Source organism: Panthera onca, chromosome E3 (assembly GCF_046562875.1).
Source record: "Panthera onca isolate mPanOnc1 chromosome E3, mPanOnc1 haplotype 2, whole genome shotgun sequence".
Classification (NCBI taxonomy): Eukaryota; Metazoa; Chordata; class Mammalia; order Carnivora; family Felidae; genus Panthera; species Panthera onca.
Window position 1 is genome coordinate 11,084,829 of NC_138354.1, and position 18,731 is coordinate 11,103,559.

General features: G+C 52.7%; 1 protein-coding gene across 3 annotated transcripts in view; it reads left to right on the plus strand.

The window, feature by feature from the left end:
• The window catches only part of RCC1L (RCC1 like), a 34,761-nt gene that overhangs the window by 14,017 nt on the left and 2,013 nt on the right, over positions 1-18,731 (plus strand). The window contains exons 7-10 of one of the 3 annotated variants that reach the window (XM_078439913.2): positions 6,821-7,002; positions 11,311-11,398; positions 12,253-12,426; positions 14,444-14,529. In XM_078439913.2, coding sequence (XP_078296039.1) covers positions 6,821-7,002; positions 11,311-11,398; positions 12,253-12,426; positions 14,444-14,529 — 530 coding nt within the window. Of the gene's footprint in view, positions 1-6,820; positions 7,003-7,314; positions 7,681-11,310; positions 11,399-12,252; positions 12,427-14,443; positions 14,530-18,731 lie in introns of those variants that run through there. The other 2 variants (XM_060649163.3, XM_060649165.3) reach the window with 2 other exon arrangements.

Here is an 18,731-nt window from a genome sequence, read left to right on the forward strand (position 1 = left end):
TTTCATTCATTCATTCCACATATATATGAGACCATACAGTCTTTGTCTTTCTCTGTTTGACTTATTTCACTTAGGATAATGCTGTCCGAGTCCATCCGTGTTGTTGCAAATGGCAAGATGTCATTATTTTTTCTGGCTGAGTAATATTCCATTGTACCTGTATACCGTAGTTTCTTTACATGATCCATTATTTTTGACAAGAATGCTACGACCATTCAGTGAGGGAAAGAAAAGTCTTTCACAAACGGTGCTGGGACAACTGGTTACATACACGCCAAAGAACGAACCTGAACCTCTGCCTTACACCATCTATAAAAATGAACTCAAAATGGGGCACCTGGGTGGCTCAGTCGGTTAAGCATCTGACTTTGGTTTAGGTCATGATCTTGTGGTTCGTGAATTCGAGCCCTGCATCGGGCTCTGTGCTGACAGTGTGGAACTTGCTTGGGGTCCTCTCTCTTGCTCTCTCTCCCTCTCTCTCCGCCCCTCCTCCACTCGTGTGTGCATGCATGCGTGCTCTCTCAAAATAATAAATAAATAAACTTGAACTCAAAATGGATCAAAGTCCACTTAAGAGCTAACACTGTAAAACTTTTAGAAGAAAACGTGGGTATACTCTTTGTGACCTCAGATTAGGTAGCAATTTCTTTTTTTTTTTTTTTAATGTTGATTTATTCTTGAGAGACGGAGCACGAGCCGGGGAGGGACAGAGAGAGAGACGGAGACACAGAATCTGAAGCAGGCTCCAGGCTCCAAGCTGTCAGCACAGAGCCCGACGTGGGGCTTGAACTCAGGCTGTGAGATCATGACCTGAACCGAAGTCAGACGCTTAACCGACTAAGCCACCCAGGCGCCCCAAGGCAGCAATTTCTTAAATATGATCCCCGAAGCATAAGCCAAAAAGGAAAAATAGGTAAATTGGGCTTACGAAAATGAAAAAGTTTTATGCATCAAAGGATGCTACCAAGAAAGTGGAAAAATAACCCACGGAATGGGAAGGAATATTCATAAGTTGTATATTTGATAAGGGTCTAGGACCAGAATATATAAAGAGCTCTTACAACCCAATAGCAAGATAAAACAACCTAATTCAAAAATGGCAAAAGATAGTGTACCTGGGTGGCTCAGTTGGTTAAGCGTCTGGCCCTTGATTTCGGCTCAGGTCGTGGTCTCATGGTTCGTGGGTTTGAGCCCCGTGTCGAGCGCAAGAGCCTGCTTGGGATTCTGTCTTCCTCTCTCTCTGCCTGCCCCCTGCTCTTTCCCAAAAAAAAAAAAAAAAAAAAAAAAAAAAAGTGGCAAAAGTTTTGTGAAGGCATTTCTCCAAAGATCTACAAATGGCCAATAAACATGTGGAACAGATCCTCATTAATTAGTCATTAGGGGAATGCAAATTGGTTTCACAATGAGATACCACTTCACATGTATTAGGATGGTTACTATTTAAAACACCCAGAAAATAACAAGCGTTGGCAAGGCTTAGGAGAAATTGGCACCCTCAGACATTGTTGGGGGGATTGTCAAATGGTGCAGCTGCAGTGGAAAACAGTTTGGCCGGTGCTCAGAGAGTTGAGCATAGAATTACCATCTGACCCAGCAGTCCCACCCCTAGCCGGGGACCCACGGGAAATGAAAACATTTGTCTACACAAAAACTTGTGCACAAATGTTCACAGCAACATTCCTTATGACAGCCAAAAAGTAGAAACAGCCCAAATGTCCATCAGCTGTTGAATGGATAAATGGCACACATTCATTTTATTTAAAGGGGGGGGGGGGGTGTCAAAAGATAAACAAATTAAAAAAAAAAAAAGCCAACACACCAGGGAAAAATTCCAGCAGTGGGAGAAGTAAGCACAGCCTCATTCATCTCTGTCCACGGCCCAACCCCGAATGCCTGCTCTCACGTCCGTCCCGTGGCAGGTGTCATTTACACAAATACCCTTTTGCCAGTCCTGTGCTATACAGACTGTATATAGCGCCCTGTGGAAGCACTTCCAGGGCATAGAACTCAGAGTCGCACACTCGGACTTCAGATCCCCCTAAACCCGGATTCGCACACGCCGCTCACCCGCTCAGCTGCACGGGGAATCCCGGGGACGGTGCAGGGAAGGATTGGAGACGAATTGCGTTGGGTCTTTTCCAGACCAGACCAAACCAAAGTCAGGCTAACCCAACCAAGCCCCCAAATGTAGTATATCCATACAGTGGAATATCATTCAGCCCTAAAAAGGAACGAAGCCCTAATGCACGCTACAACGTGGACGAAGCTTGAAAACATGCTGTTAAGTGAAAGAAGGCAGACACAGAAGCTCACATGTTGTGGGATTCCATTGATATGGAGTGCCCAGAAGAGGCAAATCCATGGAGACAGAAAGTATAGTGGCTTCCAGGGCTGAGGGTGAGGGGGGAAGTGAGGAATGACTGCTTAACGGGGAGGGGATTTCTTTCTGGGTGACGAACATCTCCTTAAATTCATTAAAGGCGACGGTGGCACAACATCGTGAATGTACTAAAAACTGCTGAGTTGTACACTTCGGAAGAGTGGAAGTGGTGAATTTGTGTCATGGGAACCTTAATAAAAAACAACAGGTGGGGCGTCTGGCTGGCTCGGTGGAACATACGACTTCTGGCTTCAGGGTTGTGAGTTCGAGCCTCCTGTCGGGTGTAGAGGTTACTTACAAATCTTTAAAAAAAATACAAAAAATAAAATAGCGATAGGCAACATAAATGTAAATTATAAAACGTGGTAATAAAATCAACACCTGTGAGAGTACTACCCAATTAAAGACGTAGACTTTTGATGGGGCACCTGGGTGGCTCAGTCGGTTAAGCAGCCGACTTCGGCTCAGGTCATGATCTCACGGTCCGTGAGTTCGGGCCCCGCATCGGGCTCTGTGCTGACAGCTCAGAGCCTGGAGCCTGTTTCGGATTCTGTGTCTCCCTCTCTCTCTCTGACCCTCCCCTGTTCATGCTCTGTCTCTCTCTGTCTCAAAAATAAATAAACGTTAAAAAAAAAAAATAAAGACGTAGACTTTTGAGACCTATTTCAGGGGCGCCTGGGTGGCTCAGTCGGGTAAGCGTCCGACTCTTGATCTCAGCTCAGGTCATGCTCTCGTGGTTAATGGGTTCGAGCCCTGCATCGGGCTCTGTGCCGGCAGTGCAGAGCCTGCATGGGATTCTCTCTCTCTCCCTCTCTTTCTGCCCCTCCCTGGCTCGCTCACTCTCTCTCAAAATGAATAAGCTAAACTTAAAAAAAAAAAAAAAAAAGAATGAAAAAAAGAAAGATTTTTATTTTTAAGTAATCCCCACACCCAGCGTGGGCCTCGAGCTCACAACCCCGAGATCAAGAGTCACACGCTCCACTGACCGAGCCAGCCGCGCGCCCCAGGTGGCCACTTTCAATTTTTGTTTTGTTTGATTGAAGCTGTCCTAATGGATGTGAATTGATAACTCATGGTTTTGATCTGCATTTCCTTAGTGTTCAGTGATGTTGATCATCATTTTCTGGGCTTAGCAGCCATTTGGATGTCTTCTTTGGAGAAACGTGTGTTCCAGTCCTTTTGCCCAGTTTTTAATTGGGTTGTTTGGGGTTTTGGGTTTTGTTTTCTTTGTTTGTTTGTTGGTGGTGGTGTAGAGTTTTAGGAGTTCTCTCTATGTTCTGGATATTGATCCCTTATCAGATATATGATTTGCAAATGTTTTCTGCCATTCCGTGGGTTGCCTTCTTACCCTGTTGGTAGTGAGTCCGGTTTGTCTGTTTTTTGTTGCCTATCCCTTTGGGGTCATTTCCAAGAAGTCGTTGTCAAACCCGGTGTCGTTAAGCTCTCGCCCTTTGTTTTTCTCCTAAGAGCTTTATGGTTTTCACTCTTGTGTGTAGGTCTTTGATCCATTTGGAGGTAACTTTTGTACGTGGTGTTAGGTAGGCGTCCAACTTCATTCCTGTACAGGTGGATATCCAGTTTTCCTAGCACCGTTTGTTGAAAAGGCTACCCTTTCCCCATCGGTCTTGGGACTCTTGTCAAAAATCACATGATCATAAACGCAAGGGCTCATTCCTGGGCTCTCTGTTCTATTCCATTGGTTTCTATGTCTGTCTTTTATGCCACTGCCGCCCTGTTTGGACTGTTGCAGCTTTGACATCAGGAAGTGTGAGTCGTCCCAAGATCACTTGGCTATTTAGGGTCCTTTGAGATTTCGTATGAATAATAGGATAAATATTTCTGTAAAAAGCATTATTGGGATTTTGGTAGAGATTGCATTGAGTCTGTAGATCACTTTGAATAGTAATGACGTCCTAACAATATTAGATCTGTTAGCCCATGAACATAAGATGTCTTTTTTTTTTTTTTTTTTAACATTTATTTATTTTTGAGACAGAGAGAGACAGAGTATGAATGGGGGAGGGTCAGAGAGAGGGAGACACAGAATCTGAAACAGGCTCCAGGCTCTGAGCGGTCAGCACAGAGCCCGACGCGGGGCTCGAACTCACGGACCGCGAGATCGTGACCTGAGCCGAAGTCGGACGCTTAACTGACTGAGCCACCCAGGCGCCCCCATAAGATGTCTTTTCACATATTTATGCCTTCTTTAATTTCCGTCAGCAGTATTTCATAGTTTTCCTTGTACACGTCTTTGACATCGCTGGTTGAGTTAATTCCTGAGTATTTATTCTTCTGGATGCTACTGTAAATAGAATTGTCTTCTTTAATTATTTTTTCTTTTTTTAAAAAATATTTGTTTGAGAGAGAGAACGAGAATGCACATGTGTGCACGTGCACAAGTAGGAGAGGGGCAAAGAGAGAGAGAGAATCCCAGGTGCTGACTGTGTGGCCCAATCCTGTGACCCGAGGATCATGACCTGAGCCGAAATCAAGAGCCAGAGGCGTAACCAACTGACCCACCCAGGAGCCCCTTAATTTTGTTTTTTGGATTGCTCGTTGTTAGTGTAGAGAAAGGCAGTTGATTTCTTTGTGTTGATTTTGTATTCTGCTTCTTTGCTGAATGCAGTCCATTTTTATAGCTGGATGACATCCTACCACGGAATATACCTCCATTTATTCAGTTTCGTGTTGATGGATGTTTGGATGGTTTACAACTTTTTGTTACATGTCAAGCAGTGCTTCCGGGGCCGTCTGTCTGTCTTCTTGGTCACGTGTTCCACAGCTCTCGTCGCTCTTGTGAAGATGCCTTGAGTGGCCGTGGGTTAGAGCGGTTTTCAAACGGTTTTTTTCCAAAATAGTCGTAATAAGTCACCCCCGGCCACAGGGTGGTATTTCACTGCCTCGTCAGGGCTTGGTATTGTCCAGTTTGAAGTTTTTCCCTGTCTCGTGGGTGTGACATCGTATTTCATTGAGGTTTCAATTTCGTTATCCGAAAAACTGCTTGAGAGTAACCACCGTTTTACACGTTTATAAGCCAGTCTTATTTTCTCTTCTCTGAAATGTACATGGTATTCTTTGCTCATTTGTTGACTTATGTGTCTTTCGCTTATTGATTTTTAGGAATTCTTATCCTCATCTGTATTCTTTGCAGTTCTAGTGTTGTATGTGTTTTCTCCCAGTCGGTGGCTTGCCTTTTTGTCCATCCGTTTGGATTTTGAATTTTAACTGTCTTTTTTTTCATTTCTTATTGCTTCCTTTTCAGATGTACCTGGCCATTTTCGATAGCCTCGTATTCCTGCTTTTATTTGCGTAAACATTGCACACAGAGTTATTTTTATTTTGTACATCATAATCCCAGGGTCTGAAACCCGGAGGCCGTCGGTTGGTAGTTTGTTGGTTCATTTTACTCTCTGACTCATAGGGCCATCCTTCCTTATGTGTTTAGTAAGTTTTGACTGTGGGCTCATATTTCATTGAATTGAATTGGTGGAAATTCTCAGGGCCTTAATTGGAGATGCATTCCTCCAGGGAGGATTCGGATTTGCTTTTACCTGTTGCTAAAGGGTGCTGCCATTCTGATGCTGCTCTGGGTCCCTTTGCGGAAGCCTGGCCTATTTTTATTTAAAAAAATGTTTGTTTATTTTTGAGAGAGAGAGGAGGGGGGGACCAGTGGGTGAAGGGCAGAGAGAGAGAGAGAGGGAGACACAGAATCCGAAGCAGGCTCCAGGCTCAAAGCTGTCACTGCAGAGCCCAGAGCGGGGCTCGAACCCACAAACCGTGAGATCATGACCTGAGCCGAAGTCGGACGCTCAGCGGACTGAACTACCCAGGCACCCCTGTGTTTTTGTTTTTGTTTTGTTTTTAAAAAACGTTTATTTACAGAAGCCTGGTTTAAAGCGGGAGTCCGTGCTGTGCATTTTGCCTTGGTCTGCCCAGGGCTTAACGCCATCACAGTGCTGGCAGTGATATGCGTCCTGATATCCTCTGGCCAGCCCTGTCTTTTCCTCTGCCATGCCAGGTTGCCAGTTTCAGTTTGCTGTGATTTTGGGGGGCGATGTTGGGGGGTTGAGGTGGGATACACTCTCGGAGACGTCCTTTATCTTCTCACAAGTCCAGCAGTACATTAGAGATCGCTGGTTGAGAATTCTTTGTGTGTGTTGTCATAGGGTCTTCTGGTCTCACTGTAGTGGTATTCTGTCTCACGGGTTTCTCGCGTGAATCAGACTCTGTCTCAAGGGTTTTACGAATAAACAGTGACTGTTACGTTGTTTATCCTGCACTGAGTGAGCCCGGGGAAGGAAGTTGCAGACAGTGCAGAGGCAGATTCTCGTTTCCGAGCTGATGTTTGTTAAGCGTTCAAAACTGTGCTTGGCGTGTAGTAAGTCTACGAAAGTGTTCCGAGAGTCGGTAATCGAGAGTAACGCTTCCCCACTGTATTAGGTCTGGGTCACTACAATATCACCAGCGTACCCACCAAGCTGGGCGGAGACCTGGCCGGGGTGCACGTCGTCCAGCTTGCCACCTACGGTGACTGCTGCCTGGCCGTGTCTGCTGAGGGTGGCCTCTTCGGTTGGGGAAACTCCGAGTACCTGCAGCTGGCCTCCATCACGGACTCCACGCAGGTATGCGGTCGCTTACGGCCGGGCTGGGGGATTTGGAGACGACGAAGCGTTAAGGGTGTTTATAAGAAGTTCTTCAGCAAAGTGTGGCCTTCAGGCTGTGAAGGCCTGGCCACTTGTAAGACCGCCTCTCCTTGGCCATCTCGTTGGAGTCCGGAAAGAAAGCGTGGGTTCAAAGCCATCGTTATCAACCCTTTGATGCGATAGTCCTGGTCTAGAGCAGGCTGATAGGTGTGGCCATGTACCCCGTCTCACGAGGGGTACGAGGCTGTTCATGTCATTCCCGTGGGGTCGCCCTGTGCTTTTTTATTGCAGCGTAACATGAGTGCCCCAAAAGGGTGCAGATCCCGAGTCTGCACCTGGATGAGGACGCCTGTGTCCCCCGCCCCCTCGCCGCAAGCAGTGGGACACTCACGGTACTTCAGAAACCACTGCCCGTGGCCTCTCCGGTCACCGCGCCCTCCTCCTCACTGAAGGGAGTCACCTGCAGTCAGTACAGTACGGCAGGATTTTAAACGTGAAGGGAAATTGCAAATAAGAACCAAAAGTAGAGCTCCCTGCATGATTAATCTCTATGTATCTCTCAGCCGTGTTCAACGATTACCAACTAATGGCCCATTTAAAAAGAAGAAAACATATAATTCACCATTTTCAAGTGTAGAATTTGGTGGGTTTTAGCGGAGTCACAGGTTGTGCAGTGGGCTAATTCCAGAACAGTTTCATTACCTGCCGCCTCCACCCCCCCCCCCCCCCCCCCCCCCCGCCAAAAGCCCCATGCCCTAATGGCCAGTGTTTGTTGCCATCTGCTCCTCTGCCCTGGATTATTCCTGGGATTAAATCCCAGGTCTGTGTATATATTTTAAGTTTACTTATTTATTTTTGAGAGCGAGTGCGGCAGAGGGAGGCCGAGAATCCCAAGCAGGCTCTGCACCGTCAGCCCAGAGCCCGAGGCGGGGCTCAAACTCCACAAACCATGAGATCGTGAACTGAGGCGAAACCCAGGGTTGGACGCTTAACCGACTGAGCCACCTAGGCTCAGGTCAGACGTCATGTTTTATCCATAAGAGTCTCCATACATATTTCTAAAAGATAAGGACTGGGGTGCCTGAGTGGCTTAGTCCGTTAAGCGTCTGACTCTCGATTTCGGCTCAGATCATGATCTCGAGGTCGTGAGGTCGAGTGCCGCATCGGGCTCCATGCTAGGCGTGGATCCTGTTTGGGATTCTCTCTTTCCCTCTCTGTCTGTGCCTTACTGTCTATCTCTCAAAATAAATAAACTGAAAAAAAAAAAGATAAGGACTATTTAAAAAACATACGTTATTCCTTAATACCACCAAATTGCTGACAAGGTACAGAGGGTTTTAAATGTATATTGATAAAGAGATCGGCACGGAGAGAAACTAAAAGCCAGTGAAGAAGATGAGAACGCGTTCCCTGGGGTCCGACACAGTGGCTAGAAGCAGTTGCAGGTTTGGTTCTGAGCTTCCTGGTAGCCAAAGCAGAGAAGAAAACGTACCCATGTAAATGATTCTGTGTTTCTATAAGACAAACAAATGCTGTTTTCGGGAAGAGTGTTGCACTTCCTGCTACCGGTCCTGAGAAAAATGGCTCCCGCGGCCTTCCTGTGGGGGACACGTCCGGCGTCGTGGCATTGTTATCGCTGCATATCAGCGATATGTTTAAACCCCAACTTAGTTTAAACCCCAGACTTAGGGGTTTAAAGCAACACGCATTCATTACCTCACAGTTTCTGTGGGTCAGGAATCCAGGGGTGGCTTAGCCGGGTCTTCTGGCCCTGGTCCCCCAAAGGCTGCAGGCATCGTAGGGTTCCGTGGGCGAAAGCCCTGCTCCCAGGACCACCCCGGTGCTTGTCGGCAGGGTGCGGATCCTCGTGGGCTGCTGGACTGGGGCCCCAGTTGCTTGCTGGTGGCTAGCCAGCTACTGACTGTCGGCCAAGGCTCCCTTGGTCCCTGGCTTCTCCGTGTAGCAGCTCCCAACATGGCAGCTGCCTTCATCAGAGCAGGCAAAGGAGAGGGCGAGAGAGTGCCGGTGAGACAGAAGCCAGCGTTTCGTAATTTAGTCTTGGCAGTGGCCTCGCCTTGCTTTCCCTGGTACTCTGCTCGTCGGAAGCCAGTCGGGGGGTCCAGCCCCACACGAGGGCAGCGTTACACTCGGGTGTGCGTGGCGGGGGCGGGGGGCGGGGGGCGTGGGTCTTGGAAGCAGCCCACCGCGGCCCGACTCTAACCGTGGCCCGAGCCTCGTCCTGTCGGTGACGGCAGCGGGGTATTCCCGGAGGCCCTGTGCCGGCGTGTTCCTCGGCGTCTGCCGAGCGCGTCGTGCCAGAGCACGGGCAGGTAGAGACCCTCTGACCGCCTCGCCTCGTCCAGGCAGGCGCTTTCTGGATCAGTGAGGCCACCTGTTCCTTCTGAGTCAACTGAGGGGTTGTCAGCCTCCAGCTGTCCGCATCTGAAAGTACCTCCGTAAAGATTCGTGGCCGCCACTGAAGCACTTCAGGTCTGTCTTTCCGGGGTTCGGCCTCGGTGGAGGCACCAACACCAAGTCCTGCTGGAGAGCTAAGTGGGCAGCACCTCATCCTCTAAACCCCCGACCCTCGTGTCGTGTCTGGCCCCCGATTAGTAGAGAAAACACGTGCTGTCAGATGGGAGTGCCCCCAGTTTCCCACGCCGAGCCCTTTACACTCCAGCCAGGCCCACCCCTTCTGTAGCAGGGGGCAGGGCTGGGGGAAGGCACCTCCCGCCCTGGGCCCCGGGTCCTGTCTCCTCCCGCCTTCTCAGGAGCTTTGCTCCACCTACTGGGCCTTCTTCCCCATAGCTTCAACCTCCCCTTCTCCACTGGTCCCTCCCCAGCCATCCTTACCCCTGACCCCCTGTGGCCTTTGTCTGTAGAAGCCCTGTGTGGGTTTCCTGGTCTCCACCCAGTCCTGCCCCCTCCCCCATCTGCACCCCTCATCCCCCGCCGCCGTCTGTCCCACCCCCACCCTTCCCCCATCTCTAACCACCCCCACCCCTCCCCCATCTCTACCCACCCTGCCCCTTCCCCCATCTTTACTCCCCCCCACCCCCCACCCCTTATCTCCACCCACCCTTGCCTCCACTTCTAGGGCCAACTCTCAGAGCCACATTCACTTCTTGTCTCCCTCCGCTCACTCCTCAGTCCATTCCACTTGGCTTCCACCCTTCTCACTTGGCAGAGAGCCTCTCACTGGGCTACCAGGGCCTTCATGTTGCTCACATAATAGCCAAGACTCTGGAGAACATATCCCAGCCTTTATCCATCTTGACCTCGCAGCAGCATTTGACCCTGATCATGAGCTGTTGACTGTCTGTTAAAACACTCCTCCCTGGGCCCCCTAATGACTCCTAAGTACCCTCCCGACTCCCTCTTTGTTTCTTCTTGGCCTCGTTTTCTGGTGCTCCTCCTGTGCCGGGCTTTACACGTTGGAGGTCCTCTCCTTGTGTCTGGTCCCTTCAGAGGTCTCACCCGCACCCGTGGCTGCAGTTACCGGCAGTGTGCCAGTGACTCCCCAGCTCACACGTTGGGCCCACACTGTTCTTCAGGGTCACGCATCTGTGAGCGTCACCTGCCATTTCCACTCGGCCGTCCCTGGGCGCTGTGAGTTGGGTACATCCGCCAGGGAATGCAGGCACATCCCCCACATCCCGGTCCTCCACTGGCTCCCACGTCCCCTGACATCGCCTCTCTACCCAGAACCCTTGCTGGCTCCCCATTGTGCTCAGGATAGAGACCAGCTCCTTACTGTGGCCTACGGGCCTGCCGATCTGGCCTCCTTCCTCGCCAGCTCATGCTCCGTATCCCCCCTCCCCTGTCTGCTCAGCCACTGCGACCTTGTTCAGACTCCCCGAAGGTGTCCTGTGCACGTGCCGTCTCCACTCCTTGGGATGTCCTCTCTCCCCTTGCCTGGTTAGCTCTGCTCATCCTTCAGGTCACAGGATCAAATGAAGCCTTCCTGGTGCTTCCCTGACCGCTCCTACCCCCAAACTAGATCAGGTTCCCCGACGTTCAGAGACCCTGGACTCTCCTCAGCGCAGATTAATTTCATGTTAATTTTGACCGGCTTCTGCTTTCTCCACCAGACTCCGTTCTGAGAGAGGGCCCGAGTCTCCTGTTCCCTGTTGAGTTCCCAGTGCCCAGTTAGATGTTTAGTTTATCCTGGATGTTCAGGAAGTATCTGTAGATTGAATGAACAAACCGGGACTTCCGTGCTTTGTCCACAAGACGGAACATTCCCGAGTTTGCCTTCCTAACAGTGTGGTTCTTGCTCTGCTTCAGGTGAACGTGCCCCGGTGCTTGCCCTTCTCAGGAGTGGGCAGGGTGAAGCAGGCCGCGTGCGGTGGCACAGGCTGTGCGGTGTTAAATGGTGAGACCCTCCTACGGCCAGCGGGTTGGGCGGGAGAAGGGTCAGTGTCCGTTGGCGTCACAGCCACAGACCTTAGCCTGAGGGAGGGAGGGGGGGCAGCGTGGCCCTGGGAAGGTCCAGCTAGACTGGGCTCAGTTACTAGAGGGAGAGCTTGACTTGTTGGCAGGAGGTAATAGTCGTGATTCAGATGTGGACAGATGGACAGCGACGGGCACAGTCACTCTGGCCCGTTACAGCAGACCTCCGGAGGGGCCGAGCTGTCTCTCCCGCTCCCTTAGCCTCGGCCAGAGACTCAGCCCTGCCTTCCCAGCGAGGCTGTGCCAGGAGGCAAAGGCAGATAGGAGAAGGGCCGTAGGGTCTGGATACCGAGGCCTGTGCCCCTGGGATTAAGTGTCTAGGGTCGCTGAGGAGCATTAAAAACTTTTATGACGAAAAGAATCATTTCTAAGACTTGCAGAAATCGGGCCAGAGGCTCTTTGTGTACTTGGGTTGGTCTCCGGATCCGTTTGAAACGTAGAGTGTCAGTGTGGGGGAAACCATCCTTCTGGGCCTCCCCTGTGCTCATGGGGCTTCTGCGTGATTGACGAACTGGGCCCATCCAGGTGACCCTCAAGATGTGGGAAATTTGTATCCTGAGGTGGGCTAGCCGGCTAGACATTCGCCACAAGCAAGAATTAGAAAGAGGAGAAAAGAAACATTATTTTAAGTATCTGTCCGTATGTTCTTGCCAAGCAAGGAGGGGGAAAAAAAAATCCATGTGGACATAATGCGTCTTGGTGGTACAGTCTGAATTTCTAATGAGGGCGGGCTGCACTTGATTTGACTTACTGACCGTTGTTTTTGCTGTAATGTAGGAGAAGGACATGTTTTTGTCTGGGGCTACGGAATTCTTGGGAAAGGACCAAACCTCGTGGAAACTGCACTTCCAGAAATGATTCCACCCACCCTCTTTGGCCTGACGGAGTTCAACCCAGAAGTCCAAGTCTCCCTCATCCGATGCGGCCTCAGCCACTTTGCCGCCCTTACCAGTAAGTGACCGAGCCCCAAAGTGTGGCCCCAAAGACGGGCAGAGCTTAGCTGTCTCCCCAGGCAGTGGGGTGATGTTTCCGCGTGGATAATTAAAGAGAGCGGCTAATCCAGAGTTGCTTGGCTTGGGGACGTATGATGTGTACCTTCTCTTCATCCCAAAGTTGTGTTTTTGGTTCATTTGGTTTGTGGTCGGGTTAACGTTAAAGTGAGTTCTCTCAAGAGGACCCCAGGCGGTGGTGGGAGAGGGACCGTCGAGCGTGTTGGGGATGCCGGCGGAAACCGGCGGAGCTTTGGCGAGTCCACGGCGGGTAATTAGGAACTGGTCGTGTGGGGTGGCAAGAGGCAGATCTGTCGGCCCTCCTGTGGTTTTGTGGAGGTGAGTCTGCGCGAGTGCCCCAGAGGGCTGGCAGGAGCGTGACTGAGGGGAGGCGAGACGGGGTTTGCGCACAGGTTTGCCAGACTACGAGGCCGTGAAGCATCCGGTTCCTCTGTGGCCCTCTAGCTTGCGTGCTTCTCTTGAACCACAGCGACTGCTGGTTCAGTTTGCCCACGTTAGTCGAATAGGAAGACTGAACTGAGTTTCGTGTTGATTCTCAAGCAGACTCGCGGTTTCCTTGCAATTAGAAGCCCTTTTTCTCGTTTCGCGGTTAGGAATTGGCTGGTTTATGTTCTTTTTTTCTTTAAGCATCTGGGCTGGGACGGTGAGTTTGGGTCGTCCTGAATCACGTGAGTTTTTTGAAGCTTATTTTGCTTTCAGCAAGTAAGCATCGGTGTGGACGGATTCTGGAGGCAGTGCAGATGTGTCTCGCAGGATGTTTTCAGGCGTCTGCGTCTGTGTGCAGAGTCGCCTGCCCGGAAATCCATACGGAGTGTTAGCCTGCGGGCGACTGTTTTCTGTTTGTGGTCGTGCCGTGTGGCCATTGTGGGTCACCTTGAGGTGAATTCCCCGTCTAGATTTCCCCCAAGACCTGGCCACTCTCCACATGGGGGTCACCGTCCCTAGCGGGGGGGGGCATCGGAGTTTGGGTTTCTGCCCTGCCCCCGGGCCCAGCTGGGAGTCGGCGTTGGGTTTACCCTGAGGTCTGCTAACATTTTGGGGGCCCAGACTGACTGGGTCTGTTGGACACATCGCATCTGAGGGCGGAGGACCAAGGAGGACGGTCGGATCAGGGGGATCTGCCAGCTCGGAACAAGAGGATTCTTTATTTAATCAGACCAGATTATTGTTGTCCCGGTTTCTCCGCAGCCTTTCTTCTAGTCCCCGTGACCAAAGCCTTTTCTCTGTGTCACAGAGCACCCCAAACTGATGTGTACGGAAGTCTAAAGCGAGCGCTGGGCTGTGGGCGGTGCCCTGCTAGGGCTGGGGCTCTGTCGGGCAGGTTGGCATTCCCAGAGCTCCCGTCTGGGTTCTGTCTCCCGGCCGCCCTCCACGGCACCCTGTCTGTCCTCCTTCACGGCACGTTTTACAGTTTGTAAACCTGCATTTTTACAGTGAGTTCTGCTCATTTGTTTGTGTCTAGCTCCAGCCCCATGAGGACAGGGACCGTGTGTGTGTTCGGTCACTGCTGTGTCCCAGCTCCCAGCACACAGATGAAGACCTGGCCCAGAGAGGCTCTGGTCACTTTGTAGCTCTCGACCAGATGCTCCCGAGATAGAGAGAAACCCAGGCAAGGAATACATCGCCCTACTCCTCACTCCGCCAGGGCATGACCAGGGATTGAGGGTGCTCAGCTTTTGAGATTTGAGGAGGGGTGTGTGTAAGAGTGGGCTTGTGGCCAGAGCCCCACGCGTGTGCCAGCCTCCCACGTGACGGACACAGCGCGGGTCTGGGCTTGGCCGTGTTCTGGTGGCGGTAAACTGTTCCCTTCAGAGGAAAGCGTGAACGCCTGGGAGAAATTGAGATTTCACGTTGGGCCCTGTGGGTGCCTAGAAAGCCTGTTCTCATGACCCTTCCCCCTGTTGGAGACTTGCCCTTGGCCTGGCCCCAACCAAGCTACCGTTTTCCTTTCTTTGCAGACAGAGGAGAGCTGTTTGTGTGGGGCAAGAACATCCGAGGGTGCCTGGGCATCGGTCGCCTGGAAGACCAGTATTTCCCGTGGAGGGTAAGGCTGCACGGGCGGGCCCAGGCCACACCCACAGGGAGGCCCCCCCCCCCCCCCCAGGGTGGCGGCGCGGGGACCCGCTCCCCGCCGCCCCGAGGCTTCAGGGGAGGCCGCGCCGTGGTGAGGAGCCCGAGCGGCGCCCGGCTCCAGCTCCTCGCTGCCCTCGGCTCCGTCCTGGGGCCCGTCGAGTGAGCGGCCCGCCCGGCAGAGGCTTCCGGTCCCGCGGTGCCCTGGGAGAAGCCTCGTGGGAGGCTGGCCGTGGGCACGTGGAGCGGGGAGACGACGCGCCAGTGCCTGGGAGAGAAGTGGGCACAGGCCGGGCCCCACGAGGGGGAGATTCGAGACGAAGAAGGTGCTGTGCGGGGGGCCGTCCCCAGAGGCCTGTGCAGAGGAAAGTTTGACAGCGAATTCGGAGGAAAGCGGGCTGTTTCATAGTCAGAGTGCCTTAACCACAGCCGGCAGAGTGAAAAAAATAAGTTTTTCTTAGGGGGAGGATGCAATTACACAAAAAAGGCTCGTTTCAAAATTAAAGGGGAGAAAGGTTCTCTCTTAAATTGTAGTTTATCTCAGTGTTGTTTACTAAGTTCTCCTGAAAACAGAAAAAGCTGTTGGTATTTTTGAGAACAGCACAAACGTACATGGTGCAAGAGGTATTATAAATATGAGACTCTCTCCCTCCCCCCCCCCCCCCCCCCAATCTCTTATAACGGAGGCAGCCGCTGGCACTGGTTTCTTATGTTCCCTTCCGGAAACAGCAGGCTCTGCATAGAAAGCGTGTGTGTATGCACGTGTGTGTGTGTGCGTGCTCGGCTTAAAGTATTTTCTGTGAACGTTGGATTTTAATCATGTGTTGTGAGGGGCGCCCGGGTGGCTCAGTCAGCCGAGCATCCGACTCTTGATTTCGGTTCAGGTCATGATCCCAGGGTCATGGGATCGAGCCCCATGTCGGGCGGGCTCCACAGTGGGTGTGGAACCTGCTTAAGATTCTCTCTCTGCCCCTCTTCTGCTCATGCTTTCTCTCTCTCAAAAACAAACATTTTTTAAAAATTAAAAAAAATAATAGGTTTTGAAATTGTGTAAAGCATTTTTTGAAACGACATGTAAAAATGCAAAAGGAATTTATAACTTAAATCAAATAATGAGGATTTGCCCATCCAGATCCCCCTGCAAAACGTTTGGAGGCACTTGAGCATTTTAGGGGCTCTTTCCCTTGGCTGCCCACCGTTCTGGCCCCCTGTGACCTCGGCAGGCCCTGACCCCTTTATAAAAACCATGTATGCAGTCTCTAAGAAGACAGGGCAGGATTGAGGCTTGATGTTGGTTGGGAACAAATGGTTGTGCACCAGAGCTGTCTGCAGGCTGCTCACTGCTCACGCGCCTGTTCCCCTGAGCCTGGGATTCCCGTGACGTGGGAGGAGTGGACAGCCGGTTGTGGCCAGCGGGTGGCAGGCCAGGTGATGCGAGCATCGATAAGGTAGAGGCCCCGCTTGCCTTCACTCCGAGGGGAAGCTGGGGACGCGGTAGAGCAGCCGGGTGTTGCATGTATGACCGGCGTGACTCCCCACCTGCCCTCCTGTCCTCCACATCGGAGTGACGGTCCGCCACGAGGTAAGACTGCAAATCTGATCGCCGTACCAGCGAAAAATGGCTGGGCTCTGGCATCCGTTGGGGAGCTGGAATCAGCAGGCTTCCGGGGCCCGGGGCCACCTGCTGTTCAGACCGGAGCCGCCTCCGCGGACTCCGTACTCAGCAAGTGGGGCACCCGCGTGGTTGGGGAGGGGACGCCCGGGCTGTCCCCCTGATGGCTGCCAGACCGTCGTCCTCCCCTGGCACGTGTTCCGAGCCCTACGTGTTTGCAGGTTCGGGAGGGCCGGCGAAGGAGAGCACTGTGGAGGGTGGTGCTGGGGGTCCGGCCCCTCCCGTGCTCTGTGTCGGGCTGGGCTCTGGGGAGGGCCATGGCAGGAACCGGGTTTGGGGTCAGCGGGGCTGGATTCCTTCAAGATCAGATCAGCCTCTTATTGGCAGTCGGACCTCACTCTAGTCTGTTCAGTTGCACTCGCTTCTTTTTTTTAAACGTTTACTTATTTTTGAGAGAGAGTGTGTGTGTGAGGAAAGGGCAGAGAGGAGAGACAGAGAATCCCAAGCAGGCTCTGTACAGTCAGCCAGGCACCCCAGCATTCACTGTCTTTTAAATTACAGGCGACTTTTATTTTAAAAACTGTGTTTTCTTACTAATCTTCGGTGGGGGGGGGGGGGGGGACTGTTCTATCATTTTAAAAGTATTCCAAGAAGGTCGGGGCGTCTGGGTGGCTCCGTCGGTTAAGCGTCCGACTCTTGATTTCAGCTCAGGTCATGATCTCATGGTTCGTGAGATCGAGCCCTGCATCGGGCTCTGTGTCGACAGCACGGAGCCTGCTTGGGATTCTCTGTCTCCCTCTCTCTCTGCCCCTCCCCTGCTCGTGCTCTCTCTTTCAAAATAAATAAACATATTAAAAAGAAAATAAAAGCATTCCAAGAAGGGAGGAAAACCAGTAAAGCCTTATTTGTAGCTCCTACAATGGCACTGAGTCTGTTGCTGTTGGGCTCCCAGAGCCCGGCCTTCCCCGACAGTGCGAAGGCCCAGGGAGTGACCGCAGAGCCACCCGATTCAAAACCCTCTCCTTCCGGAAGCTTTCCGGGAGGTTTTCCTGCCGCCCACTGACACTCAGAGCTCAGGGAGGGTCAGTGACGTCTTCAGGGCCGCTCATCCAGGAAGCAGCAGGGCCCGGATTCAGACTCCGATGTGTCTGACTTGGAGACAGTGGTCTCTTCTCCGTGCCGCCCTCTGGGAGGGCCCGGGGCTGGAGCTGGAGGTCCCCAGCGGTGGGGAGAGGTGGGGACTCACCGTCCAGGTCTTTACGGGACCCTCCGACCTGTATGGCGGCACCGTGGGCATGGGAACAGGCCACTGGGGCACGTGCCCCACCCATCCGGCAGTGTGGCCTTCCAGGCCAGCGTCGCTGCCTGCCTGAGGGGATAGCTCTCCAGCGTGCTGGGCACCTTGCTGTTCTCCCTCGGCCTCAGGACCCCCTGAAGCCCCCCCCAACCCCCACCAGCCTGCAGCCGGGCTCACTGACTTCAGGGGTCAAGGGGGCTGCCCCGTCTCATGGCCACTCAGAAGCAGGGGCTGCGACCCGAACTTGGGGCTCTGTGTGCAGGCAGCACCGCCCCTCGCCCTGTGCCCCTCGGGTCAGGACCGGGTTGGGTTGGGGCGCACAGGCTGGCAGATGGGCCCTGGGCCCCAGGACGGTGTCTGGGGGAGCTGACCTCTTGGTGCCACAAACGACCTGGCAGACGCAGCCAAGTCGGGGAGCAGCCGGGAGCCCAGCTCCGTGTTCCCTCTGAGTCCCCTGCCTTTGTCCCGTGGATGTTTGTCTTACCACCTGAAGAGGAATGTTCCTGAAGGATTCTGCTCAAACCTTCAGGTCAGATGTAGGTTCAGTTTTTGGAACTGTTTCCCTTTGCAGTAATTCTGTCGTGAGCATAAAGTGATTTAGACTAGGAACTTCAACCTCGTTGAAGACACAGAGCACACGGCCGGGGGCAATCTCCCCTCGGACGCTGTTCAGAGACCATGAGAGACGGAGCCCCCACGTGCCAGGGGGAGCGGGAACCACAGGAACCCCGCTGCTCCCCAGAAGGGGCTCAGAGGCCAGCCCTAGCCCCGACCAGCCTCCGAGCTGGTAGACCAGGGCCAGGTGGTTTGCTCTGCTCGGGAGCCCTAATGGCCAGAGCGCCCGGGGCCGGGGACACATTAGTGCCGAGGGCGGCACCCTCCCCGGGAAAGGTCAACAGAATGCGCTCTAATGGCCCAGGAAGGTTGCTAGGAGTTCGTCTGGGCCCAGTCACCCCAGAGGCAACCTGTTTTCTTCTGCCTCTGTGGCCAGCCTGGCCCGCTTTCTGCACCTCTGTGCCTTTGCGATGAGCCGGGGGCGCTGCTCGGTGTGCTCAGTGATTTCTGTGATGGGTGTCGCCGAAGATGTTTGTTTGGGGAGGGAGGGGCAGGTAGCAGGACTCAGTCACTCGCATCCATTTGCCTGCCGGCCAGGAGCCCCTAATGGACTTGCCACCCCACACGGAAGGCAGCAGGCTCCGCTGCCTCTGGGCTTTTAGGCCAGGCCATCTGGGGGAGCCCTTTCCCCCTCTTATGCTCAGTAAACTCC